General features: G+C 43.7%; 1 protein-coding gene across 2 annotated transcripts in view; it reads left to right on the top strand.

Moving 5' to 3' along the window:
* The first annotated feature begins 8,459 nt into the window (after positions 1 to 8,459).
* Positions 8,460 to 13,529, top strand: part of LOC123765708 (troponin C, isotype gamma) — a 39,147-nt gene continuing 34,077 nt past the window's right edge. The window contains exon 1 of one of the 2 annotated variants that reach the window (XM_045754399.2): positions 8,460 to 8,661. In XM_045754399.2, the coding sequence (XP_045610355.1) occupies positions 8,644 to 8,661 (18 nt within the window). In that variant the 5' untranslated portion in view covers positions 8,460 to 8,643. The remainder of the gene's footprint in view (positions 8,662 to 13,529) is intronic. The other variant, XM_045754400.2, reaches the window with a different exon arrangement.

The following is a 13,529-nucleotide window of genomic DNA, read 5'->3' as shown; positions in this document are numbered from 1 at the left end:
AGTAAGCTTGCTCGGTTATACATGACGATAAACAGGTATACTATTATAGCTTTGTCGAACGTTCATTGTTATTATGTTAAGTTTTCTGTCTTAAATTAAAATTATATGTAATTAGGTGGTTTGGTGTTGGTTTGGTCAATCATCCGTGAGAGAGTTACTAAGATCTTCATAATATCTTACTAATAAATCGTCAAGTACACTTTAGCCCTGAATATAGTCAAGAACTAAGGTAAACTCAGTGTATACACCGATAAATAGGGTTCACTTCTCAGTGTTACATATCCACTATGCAACTAGTCTTGGGGGAGTCTCCAAGTAGAAGTTTGGGGGGAGTAGAAGAACTCCCAGAACCCCCCATCCAGGTACAAATTATAATTGGTTAGCTTATAAATCATTGAGGTCCCACCAACTGAACCTGTCATGTTACTTAGCCCCGGAAGGGTAAATAAGTGTCATTAATAAAGTAGTTAAACTGGCCAAAATTCGTAAAATCCCCAGCGATGCTGATAACCTATTTAGCTTAGGCCATCGAGGGATCGGTCGGCCGAGCGGACAGCACACTGGACTTGTGATCCTGTGGTCCCGGGTTCGATCGCGGGCGCCGGCGAGAAACAATGGGCAGAGTTTCTTTCACCCTATGCTCCTGTTACCTAGCAGTAAAATAGGTACCTGGGTGTTAGTCAGCTGTCACGGGCTGCTTCCTGGGGGAGGAGGCCTGGTTGAGGACCGGGCCGCGGGGACACTAAAGCCCCGAAATCCTCTCAAGATAACCTCAAGATATCGTAGCCTCGATCCACGGGTTCCAAAAGCGAAAGCCCGTAGCTCTACCATCCAAGCTATTGAACACTCATAATAAAGGATGAAATATTGCATCGTTTATCCCTTATACTTTAGCCCTAACCACAATAAATGTATCCACGTTTATTGTGATTAGCAATTTATAAGATATGGTCTGGGTGGTTTTAGGCTAAAGTTAAAGAAAGAAACTACCCTGAGGGTTGTTAAGAGTTAATAATGATCGCAAATACCGTCTCGATTTGCTCAGGTCGTTCACAAGAGGCCGTATCGTACTATCCAAAACGCTCTGTGTATAAATGGCCTTAGTGCCAATGGCCTTGGCCTTAAATAATGGCCTTATATAATTTACATTGTCTATACCTCCACTCTAATATGTAAATAAATATAAATAAATGTAATTAATGTAACTAAATGTAACATGTATATCCAAATTATTATAACCACTTCAGGAACAAAACTGAAATATAACTTTCCCATTTTGATGATTCACTTGACCTTCGTCACTGTTCAAGACTTAACTATCCCATCCATCTGCAAAGTCTAGACAATCCCGGAACTATAAAGATTTAAACAATTAAATTCTAGGTATTACAGATCAAATCTGAATTGTGATTTAAACTTCGAAACATCTGCACACATCCGCAGTAAGAAGCTGTGCAGTTGGCGGAGGAGAGAGGAGGAGAAATCTCTCAACAAACTCAGGGTTAAATTCTAGCAATTCACAATATGGTGCTGTAAAGTATACAGCCTTTCTCGGAAGTTTATGCATATGAAGCATAGAGCAGTAATTTGGAAGGGAGCCAGACACACACAGGGCTGTACACAACGCCACAGGCACTATAGAAGTGGCACTATAGTAGAGGCACACTATAGCATTGGGCAACACTCAGTGGTATAGACAATGTGTGTGATAAAGTCAAGGGGGGATAGATTTATCAAAATGTGTTTGACTGATTGCCCCATGCATGATCTCTTTGGTAAACTCTACATTAGTGTACGTCCTAGTTGGTCGGGAAAGATGGGTTACCACCTTAGCAACGTCTTATATAGACTTTAAGGGTATGTGAATCGAGAAATGTTCCCTACATCTTGTCTTGAAGTAAGGGAACTTACTCACTCAGTTTACTCACTCAGTTTAGTAAATGTTTGAGACTTGAATATATTTGCTGGTTAGATAGGCCACAAGAAAATAAAGGAATACATATTACTCTGAGATTTGTATTCCTATATGCTTAATCCTCGTATATACGTTGATACCTTATTGAAATATTGATCTCTGTAATTGAATTAAAATACGCTTATAACTTAGAAATTAAGGTGGATTGTTTTCCAAGTAATAACTCTCTAAATAAATTGAACTTAAGTTTAAAACCCGCAGACAAAGGTACAATAAATAATTAGTTTAAGGGAAATCAATATTATAGGTATGTAGGTATTGTACCTATAATATCTACATGTATCTCATATATTATAAGCTGGAATATAAGGACGCAGTGAAGGGCCTTCAGAGTATAGGACGCCCACAGTGTAAAGAGCCAGGCCGGCGCTTTACCTTCAGCAAAATAGGCTACTAATTTCAGGAAACACACACACACCTGAAGCCACATATTAGTAATGCCACACCAGGAAGAGGGTGTGGCCTTGCTGATGTATGGCCCGCGGGATAAAGCTACACAGAGAAAATTTGTGTACCTAAATACCTCAAAATTTGTGAGCTTAAATACCTGAAATTTAAGGCTAGATACCTTAAATTTGTGCACCTAAAATGGCTGCATTTACATATTTTTGGATTTAATGTTTTTTGGTAATTTATTTTGCATTATTGTAAAAAATAAATGATTTTAATGTTCCGGATAAATGTTAGGCTTTTTATTTTCCAAATAACATTGCTTGTTTACTTCTGATAATTGTCTCGAATTAAAAACATTTGCGGCAACCCTCCGCGCAAGCCATAGATCACTACGAACTCTAGATGACCCGACCAGGATTCGAACCCATGTCGCTCGCAATCACTCCTAAACGTACAGAGTACTATGACCCCCTCACTAGTACTGGTGCACATTTAGGGGTAATCCTGATCGGCATGGGTTCGAATCCTTTTCGGGTCATTTAGAGTATATTATATATATATATATATATATATATATATATATATATATATATATATATATATATATACATATATATATGGAAAGGGGTACCACATCTTGCTGGAAGAGGGGGGAACCCATAGCCTCGGAGAAAAGCACACACACAACCCATTAGAGGGAAATTTGGGGTCCCCTCCAATACAGTTTCTATGGATATTCAGGCCCCAATTCCGTCTAATACTGAATACAATTACAGTTTTAACTTAAGATCTGCATCTGGCAAATTATCAAGACGGGATAGTAAGACCAAGATGTAAACTACAATATCTAACAACAATTGCATATACAAACTACGCTGGTAAGTTTACACCAACGTCACAAAACTATGCCAGCACTTTCCTGCTCCAGTAAACAGGGTAGTCAGGTGTATCAGAGTACACACATATGACTTACAAATAAAGTCGTTTAGCACCAGTGATAAATGCAGGCTGGGGGTTAGTGAGTGAACATGGGGTTAACAGTAAACTCTAACTAACATTAAAATTATTCCTGTTCCCACCTACTGTACTAATAACTTAATTTGATGCAGTTATTCCAAGAGACCTAAACCCCCCTCACCCTCCCTCCCTCTCCTTAACATCTGTACTATGCCAAGTGGCCTAACCACTCACAACCTCATATCTGCACTACATCAAGTGGCCGAACCACTCACCACCCCCATATGTGCACTACATCAAGTGGCCTAACCACACACCACCCCCATATCTGCACTACATCAAGTGGCCTAACCACACACCACCCACGCAGGACCAAGTACACTCATAAGCTTCCACACCTATAGTTAGTTTCTTGTCGCTATAGGTTGTTTTGAGAAAGCGACATATTACTATGAGTTGATGATGCAGGGCGTTGCGTCAATTTACACACAGCGTCTTTTGTGTAAAAATATCCCCCGGTCCCTTTAATGCGTATACTTGTGTACGACGCAATAACGCCTTCAGGGAGCGTTGGTTATTGTCTTGAATGATCAGAGCGTCTGATTTTGTGATACAATGAGGAGGAAGGGTAATTAGGAACAGAGGCCTAACTATATATATATATATATATATATAACTGAAAACTCACACCCCAGAAGTGACTCGAACCCATACTCCCACAACTGGTATGTACAGGGACGCCTTAATCCACTTGACCATCACGACCGGACATAAGGAAGTGATAGCCGAGGCTATATGAACCACTTCCCCGCCGGCGGGGAAGTGGTTCATATAGCCTCGGCTATCACTTCCTTATGTCCGGTCGTGATGGTCAAGTGGATTAAGGCGTCCCTGTACATACCAGTTGTGGGAGTATGGGTTCGAGTCACTTCTGGGGTGTGAGTTTTCAGTTGTATATAGTCCTGGGGACCATTCAGGCTTGTTTGCATTTGTGTTCCTCACGTGTGCCCCAAAGAATGAGGTGATTTGATAAAATGCTATGCCCAAGATTACCATCCGAGTGCCGGCGGGGAAGTGGTTCATATAGCCTCGGCTATCACTTCCTTATGTCCGGTCGTGATGGTCAAGTGGATTAAGGCGTCCCTGTACATACCAGTTGTGGGAGTATGGGTTCGAGTCACTTCTGGGGTGTGAGTTTTCAGTTGTATATAGTCCTGGGGACCATTCAGGCTTGTTTGCATATATATATATATATATATATATATATATATATATATATATATATATATATATATATATATATATATATATATATATATATATATATATATTATTAAATATGACCGAAAAAGTAAGATTAATAATTCTAACACGAATTTTCTCAATCTTTCGTACATTTCGTTTCACTGTTGGAGGTAAATCAAAAATCAATTCTCCAAAATTCATTTTTATTTCTAGTCTGACGCGACACGAGCGCGTTTCGTAAAACTTATTACATTTTCAAAGACTTTAGTTCACAAATACACAACTGAATAGAACTTACGCATCTCCGATTTTATATCTACATTTGAGTGAGGTGGAAGGGGTGATGTGGCAATAACACAAGACAGAACAAGATGTGGTATTAATAGGGTATTAATTTCATCAACACAAGACAGAACAAGGGTATTAATAGGGTATTAATTTCATCAACACAAGACAGAACACGAAACAATGGATATTGAATAGAAGTGTTTGTAGAAAGCCTATTGGTCCATATTTCTTGATGCTTCTATATTGGAGCGGAGTCTTGAGGTGGGTAGAATATAGTTGTGCAATAATTGGCTGTTGATTGCTGGTGTTGACTTCTTGATGTGTAGTGCCTCGCAAACGTCAAGCCGCCTGCTATCGCTGTATCTATCGATGATTTCTGTGTTGTTTACTAGGATTTCTCTGGCGATGGTTTGGTTGTGGGAAGAGATTATATGTTCCTTAATGGAGCCCTGTTGCTTATGCATCGTTAAACGCCTAGAAAGAGATGTTGTTGTCTTGCCTATATACTGGGTTTTTTGGAGCTTACAGTCCCCAAGAGGGCATTTGAAGGCATAGACGACGTTAGTCTCTTTTAAAGCGTTCTGTTTTGTGTCTGGAGAGTTTCTCATGAGTAGGCTGGCCGTTTTTCTGGTTTTATAGTAAATCGTCAGTTGTATCCTCTGATTTTTGTCTGTAGGGATAACGTTTCTATTAACAATATCTTTCAGGACCCTTTCCTCCGTTTTATGAGCTGTGGAAAAGAAGTTCCTGTAAAATAGTTTAATAGGGGGTATAGGTGTTGTGTTAGTTGTCTCTTCAGAGGTTGCATGGCTTTTCACTTTCCTTCTTATGATGTCTTCGACGAAACCATTGGAGAAGCCGTTATTGACTAGGACCTGCCTTACCCTACAGAGTTCTTCGTCGACTTGCTTCCATTCTGAGCTGTGGCTGAGAGCACGGTCGCATATGTCGACCGTGCTCTCAGCCACAGCTGAGAGTACACACACACGTTATATACAAAGAGTGTCTGTTAGCCTGTCTGAAACTTACAGGTCTGAGGCCAACCTCACCCAACTGTCTAAGATAATTCTTGGAGGCTGACAGGGTTCTGACCCAACCTGGGTCGGCCCCAGCGCCACACTTTAAGAATTATCGGAATCAAAAAAGACCCCCCCCCCCTGCTATTTTCATGTTCTGAAATAAAATCAAGGGTTGTACTTTCAATAGAGATTTGATGCTTATTCAATCAGTTTACGCACCATTCATTTTCATTGTTAACCAGAGAACGATGATTGTGAATTAGAGAGAGAGATAGATACATACAGTTAATCAGGTTACAATACTTGGAATGCTCCTAGCTTATACAATACTAATATTACATTTTTAATAAACATGTGTATTGTTGTAGTTAAATTTAAATGAAATTTGTTCCATTCATTCGATAAAACGATTTTATAGAATGTTCAACACAGCACGGAAGTTCATTATTCAATTTTTTAAAAGGGGGAAAAGTTAAAAAACAATTGATTTATTTTGAGACAAGAGCAACTAAATTGCCACACAGGGCGATGGGTACACCCAGTTATTTTTCCTCGAATGTTTAACGAGGACGATCCAAGTTTCCAGTATGTTCAGTAGTTAATGTGTGAAAGTGTTAATGTGTAGTTAATGTGTAAGTAGTCTGATGATGTTATACACATACACAGTGTGTTAGAGGGCAAGACACAGGTCACAGAAAGCCTCCATATAGACATTATATCGTCCCTATGACACATATATGGGCTCCATATAGACATTATATCGTCCGTAAGACACAAATATGGGCTCCATATAGACATTATATCGTCCCTATGACACAAATATGGGCTCCATATAGACATTATATCGTCCATAAGACACAAATATGGGCTCCATATAGACATTATATCGTCCATAAGACACAAATATGGGCTCCATATAGACATTATATCGTCCGTAAGACACAAATATGGGCTCCATATAGACATTATATCATCCGTAAGCCACAAATTGGAAACCATTGTGCCAATTAAATAGTGGCAACCAATTATTTACAATTACCGAACTGTCAGTTTGGATGCAGTTTAGGAAGGTTTCCATACCTGAACGCGTCAGTACTAGCCTCTACAGTCCTATATATAATTCTTAGTGATTTTTAAGTCATGCGGATATGTTAATAACTGGTGATTCTCACGGCACCTTTCACATGTGTCATCTTGGCCTACTTTCTCGGAATTTTTAATTCTGTCTTTGTCCACCTTGTCTATTCCCACTCGGTATCTCGCATGTAGTGATCATTGCCCTTCGGTTTCTTTTCTCATCAAGTTCCTTAGTTTTTTTTCGCGTGGTTTCCTTTAAAGTCTGGCACAAAGTCTTGTTGCTACTCTCCTCACTTTTATAAGTCTAGTTTCGTGGTAGTGAGAATGAGTCGGGGTGGTGGATGTGGGGTTAGTTGGAGAGCGGGGGGGGGGGTGGTGGTTGTGGGGAAGGGTTGATATGGTGGTGGTAATGAGGTGGTTGGGGGTTCGTAATGTTGTAGTGTTGGGGGAGTTGTGGTTGATGTAGATACGGAGAGTGGGTGGTAATAGGTGTGGTTGATTTGGAAGGTAGTGGTTATAGGGGGTGGGGGGGTATAGTGATGGTGGGAATGGTGGTGAGAAAAGGGGTAATAGTGGTTGTGGGGGGGGTGTGGTGATGGGAGGGGGGAGGAAGGTGTTTCTACACTACACAATTAAGTCTACAGTCTCGTATATTAGAAGGAGACATAAATACTATGCTTCCCGACACTCACCAGAGTATCTACCACGCCCACCCCACCCACAACACGCCCCCCCCCCACACCCCACCCACTACACGCCCCGACCACCCCCACACCCCACCCACAACACGCCCCCCCCCACACCCCACCCACTACACGCCCCGACCACCCCCACACTATACGCCCCTCCTATACCCCCAACTCAACACCCCCCCCCCTACCCCACACACAGTGAGCCATCAAAACTAGCTAATTTCCGCTTTGCTGTTCCTTAGAATCAGTGCATGAAGAGCGCCACAGAGTCGGTCATTATGATTAGTTGTGTATAGAGCACCTGGTTCTAACAGAGGGCACCTGCAGAGGGCGCACTCTACGCCGCCCGCCCTATGCTCGCTAATATCCCACCAAATTGGTGGTAAAAATAGAGTTAGCGAGCGTAGAAGACAAACTTTTTTACCGGCGGCGGGCTATAAGCGTGGCCCAGCCTCCCCCTCGCCCAATTAATCCAGGGGTAGTTTACAGTACCTGGCCAATCAGAGGCCAGGGCTAAGAACCAGCCTCGTCTGGAGTGTGACGCTGTGGCCCCTCAACCTGGCAGCGTACGATAATTCGTCGAAGGCCCCCCCAATCCAATTGAATCGTGCGAATCACTAATATAATCACTAATCGCACGACGCTCAGGAAGGGGGGTGACTCTGTTAAATATCAGATTCAGGAAGATGTTGAATGACTGACGAGCTAAAGCAAGAGAGAACACAGGCTGACGTACGACACTTTTTCCCCCCCTAAAGGATCGCATATGGTCTTCGCTGGTGCAAAGCGAGGTTGCAGCTGCTTTTAAAAGGGGGGAGAAACCGAGTGATTATTTCAGTAGTGACGTGGGCTGTCAGAAGGAAGATTGGAGTCGGTGCCTCCAGCTCCTCGTAGCTCAGACGTCTTCCGGAGCCCCCACGAGGCTGGTGATCCCCATCTTTACCCTCCGTCACTACTCAGTTGTCGCCCTCAGGAACCTACCCCCACCACCGCCACCATGAACGAGAGTATTGTTGTGAGTATTACACCAGAGGAGTCTTAGGCTCTATGGAGTTTTCTCTGTGTTAATGGATCTATGTGGGACTTAATGAAGAACTCACATTATGTGGGACTTAATGAAGAACTCACACTATGTGGGACTTAATGACGAACGTACACTATGTGGGTCTGAATGAAGAACTCATACTATGTGGGACTTAATGGAGAACATACACTATGTGAGTCTTAATGACGAACGTACACTATGTGGGTCTTAATGACGAACGTACACTATGTGGGTCTTGATGACGAACGTACACTATGTGGGTCTTGATGACGAACACACTGTCGCTGTGTTCTTTCGTTCTTTCTGAACGACCCTTCCCCTCTATGTGGAACTTCCTAAACGACACAATGTTCAATTTGGAACGAGTGCGACGTTCGACTCTTCTGGACGACTCTCCAATTATCTTTCTCGAAAGTGTTGCTTGCGGGTACTAAATAGGACCTGTGTGTGTGCGTTAGTCTTCTGGGGAAGTACTGTGAAAGTGGGTGTATCTGAGAGCTACGTGGGAGGGGGTTCTTTAATGCGCTCCAGATGTAAGTTATCTAAATGTAATTTGACATATCTACAGAACAACCATTAGCTTCGTGTTTCTTGGAGATATGAACTCTTCCGCTAGATTTATGGTTCGGAAGTGTCGTGTGTGTGTGTGTGTGTGTGTGTGTGTGTGTGTGTGTGTGTGTGTGTGTGTGTGTGTGTGTGTGTGTGTACTCACCTATTTGTGCTTGCGGGGGTTGAGCTTTGGCTCTTTGGTCCCCGCCTCTCAACTGTCAATGAACTGGTGTGCAGATTCCTGAGCCTACTGGGCAGGTTCCTGAGCTTAATGTGTGTGTGTGTACTCACCTAATTGTGCTTGCGGGGGTTGAGCTCTGGCTCTTTGGTCCCGCCTCTCAACCGTCAATCAACAGGTGTACAGATTCCTGAGCCTATTGGGCTCTATCATATCTACATTTGAAACTGTGAATGGAGTCAGCCTCCACCACATCACTTCCTAATGCATTTCATTTGCTAACTACTCTGACACTGAAAAAGTTCTTTCTAACGTCTGTGTGTGTGTGTGTGTGTGTGTGTGTGTGTGTGTGTGTGTGTGTGTGTGTGTGTGTGTGTGTGTGTATGTATTCCAGGGTGTCTAATGTACTCAGTGACATAAAAGGATTATTTACAATGAGTCACGGTAACGGTTAATGTACTGTGGTGTCACCTTGCCTGTCACTGTTACTTCCATCTGACTGTGACATTGTTCACAATCGGCGGTCATGATAATGCAGCTGAATTCTACAAGAATTTTTGTTGTATTTGTTATTCATGGCTTAGTGAGGAGAACACACAGCAATATAAACACGTGAGAATAAACATTTGTAAATTGTGTTTCGTCTGTCGAGGTCTCGTCACATCAAATAAACAAAAGCTAGTTAGTGTTTATAGAGGGAATGTCAGGGAGGTGAAGGTGAGAATGATGACAGAGTTGTGGGAGTGTGTGTTTATATTTATATATATATATATATATATATATATATATATATATATATATATATATATATATATATATATATACATATATATATATATATATATATATATATATATATATATATATATATATATATAACTGAAAACTCACACCCCAGAAGTGACTCGAACCCATACTCCCAGAAGCAACGCATCTGGTATGTACAAGACGCCTTAATCCACTTGACCATCACGACCGGACAAAATGAGGTGATAGCCGAGGCTATTTGAACCACCCCACCGCCGGCACTCGGATAGTTATCTTGGGCATAGCATTTTACCAAATCACCTCATTCTTTGGGGCAACACGTGAGGAACACAAATGCGAACAAGCCTGAATGGTCCCCAGGACATATGCAACTGAAAACTCACACCCCAGAAGTGACTCGAACCCATACTCCCAGAAGCAACGCATCTGGTATGTACAAGACGCCTTAATCCACTTGACCATCACGACCGGACAAAATGAGGTGATAGCCGAGGCTATTTGAACCACCCCACCGCCGGCACTCGGATAGTTATCTTGGGCATAGCATTTTACCAAATCACCTCATTCTTTGGGGCAACACGTGAGGAACACAAATGCGAACACTTAATCCACTTAATCCACTTGACCATCACGACCGGACAAAATGAGGTGATAGCCGAGGCTATTTGAACCACCCCACCGCCGGCACTCGGATAGTTATCTTGGGCATAGCATTTTACCAAATCACCTCATTCTTTGGGGCAACACGTGAGGAACACAAATGCGAACAAGCCTGAATGGTCCCCAGGACATATGCAACTGAAAACTCACACCCCAGAAGTGACTCGAACCCATACTCCCAGAAGCAACGCATCTGGTATGTACAAGACGCCTTAATCCACTTGACCATCACGACCGGACAAAATGAGGTGATAGCCGAGGCTATTTGAACCACCCCACCGCCGGCACTCGGATAGTTATCTTGGGCATAGCATTTTACCAAATCACCTCATTCTTTGGGGCAACACGTGAGGAACACAAATGCGAACAAGCCTCTGGGGTGTGAGTTTTCAGTTGCATATGTCCTGGGGACCATTCAGGCTTGTTCGCATTTGTGTTCCTCACGTGTTGCCCCAAAGAATGAGGTGATTTGGTAAAATGCTATGCCCAAGATAACTATCCGAGTGCCGGCGGTGGGGTGGTTCAAATAGCCTCGGCTATCACCTCATTTTGTCCGGTCGTGATGGTCAAGTGGATTAAGGCGTCTTGTACATACCAGATGCGTTGCTTCTGGGAGTATGGGTTCGAGTCACTTCTGGGGTGTGAGTTTTCAGTTGCATATGTCCTGGGGACCATTCAGGCTTGTTCGCATTTGTGTTCCTCACGTGTTGCCCCAAAGAATGAGGTGATTTGGTAAAATGCTATGCCCAAGATAACTATCCGAGTGCCGGCGGTGGGGTGGTTCAAATAGCCTCGGCTATCACCTCATTTTGTCCGGTCGTGATGGTCAAGTGGATTAAGGCGTCTTGTACATACCAGATGCGTTGCTTCTGGGAGTATGGGTTCGAGTCACTTCTGGGGTGTGAGTTTTCAGTTGCATATGTCCTGGGGACCATTCAGGCTTGTTCGCATATATATATATATATATATATATATATATATATATATATATATATATATATATATATATATATATATATATATATATACAGCCATAACACGTTGTTATAGCTGTGTGTTCACTCACAGAATGAGTGCATACTTATCAATGTCTACAGAGAGAGTGAGAGAAATCAAAAAGTTCTCTACAGAGAAATCTTGATACCCCCACCTACAATGTATACCTATTTCGCTATAAATACCCATTCTGAAGCTCGAATTTGTTATTGAATATGGCGTGAAATTTGTGGATGGAGGTGGATTCCGTAATTTCTTCTTTCAATGCAGTCCACTTAGGGACAGAGTGTATGGGGTGTATTTCCTTCTATTTCTACGAACCATTGGCGTTTCTAGCTTCCCTGTTGATTATATTCACCTTTCTGGCGCTAAATACAAAGACTGGGCTATTTCCTCAGCCGTGAATGGTGGATAGGGAAGATGTGAGGCGAGGACGTAGTTAATGGCCCAGTAAAATGTTCCCAAAGGATCACTATGTTTGTGCTGGTTGACTGACTGTCTTCTGTCACACTGACAGGGTCCCCTTCCTCCCACACCCCTGGCCAGACGCCCTCCACACCCCTGGCCAAACCCCCTACACACCCCTGGCCAGACCCCCTACACACCCCTGGCCAGATCCCCTCCACACCCCTGGCCAGATCCCCTCCACACCCCAGGCCAGACCCCCTCCACACCCCTGGCCAGACGCTCTCCACACCCCTGGCCAGACCCCCTCCACACCCCTGGCCAGACGCTCTCCACACCCCTGGCCAGACCCCCATCCACACCCCTGGCCAGACCCCCATCCACACCCCTGGCCAGACCCCCTCCACACCCCTGGCCAGACGCTCTCCACAACCCTGGCCAGATCCCCTCCACACCCCTGGCCAGATCCCCTCCACACCCCTGGCCAGACCCCCTCCACACCCCTGGCCAGACCCCCATCCACACCCCTGGCCAGACCCCCATCCACACCCCTGGCCAGACCCCCTCCACACCCCTGGCCAGACCCCCATCCACACCCCTGGCCAGACCCCCTCCACACCCTTGGCCAGACCCAAATGTCTAAATACCACACAAAAATCTGGAATATCCCCATTACACTGATCCAAGACAGGCGAGCAGCACTTCCATAGACTATATAGCATCGAGTCGATGTGAATTTAACATTCCTGACGACCGAATAACGAATTGCCGGTTACCTATGTCTGAACCGGTTTCTGGAGACGAAGGAAAGGAGGAGGTGGTTGGGGGGAGTGTAGTATCATTAACCCCTTCTCTCACCTATTACGTTTTCGGCTAATCCGTATAAAATGCGACGTATTAGAACAAATCAAGGCACCGTAATATGGACGATTTTTATGTACGAGCCGCGATAGGCTAGATGTTCGGTTTTGTTTCTGGTTAGGCAAAGCAGTTGGCAAGTCAAGAGACGGGGGATAGTTGGATTGACAGCGAGAGAGGGGGGAGGGTGACAGGGATGATGTGGGGTGACGGGGGAGGTGACAGGGATGATGTGGGGTGACGGGGGGAGGGTGACAGACAGAGGTGACGTTAGGTGACGTGGGTGTCGGCGTCTAAGTAGGAGGAGTTGTACTGAGGTACAACTAAGTAAATGTAAATATGTAAATATTTATGTCTATGTAAATATCAAGGCAGATGTCAGCTGGGATAGGTGTCAGCTGGGTTAGGTGTCAGCTGAGGTTAG

Source organism: Procambarus clarkii, chromosome 37 (genome assembly GCF_040958095.1).
Source record: "Procambarus clarkii isolate CNS0578487 chromosome 37, FALCON_Pclarkii_2.0, whole genome shotgun sequence".
NCBI classification, from domain to species: domain Eukaryota; kingdom Metazoa; phylum Arthropoda; class Malacostraca; order Decapoda; family Cambaridae; genus Procambarus; species Procambarus clarkii.
This window is presented reverse-complemented; position numbering and strand designations above follow the sequence as displayed.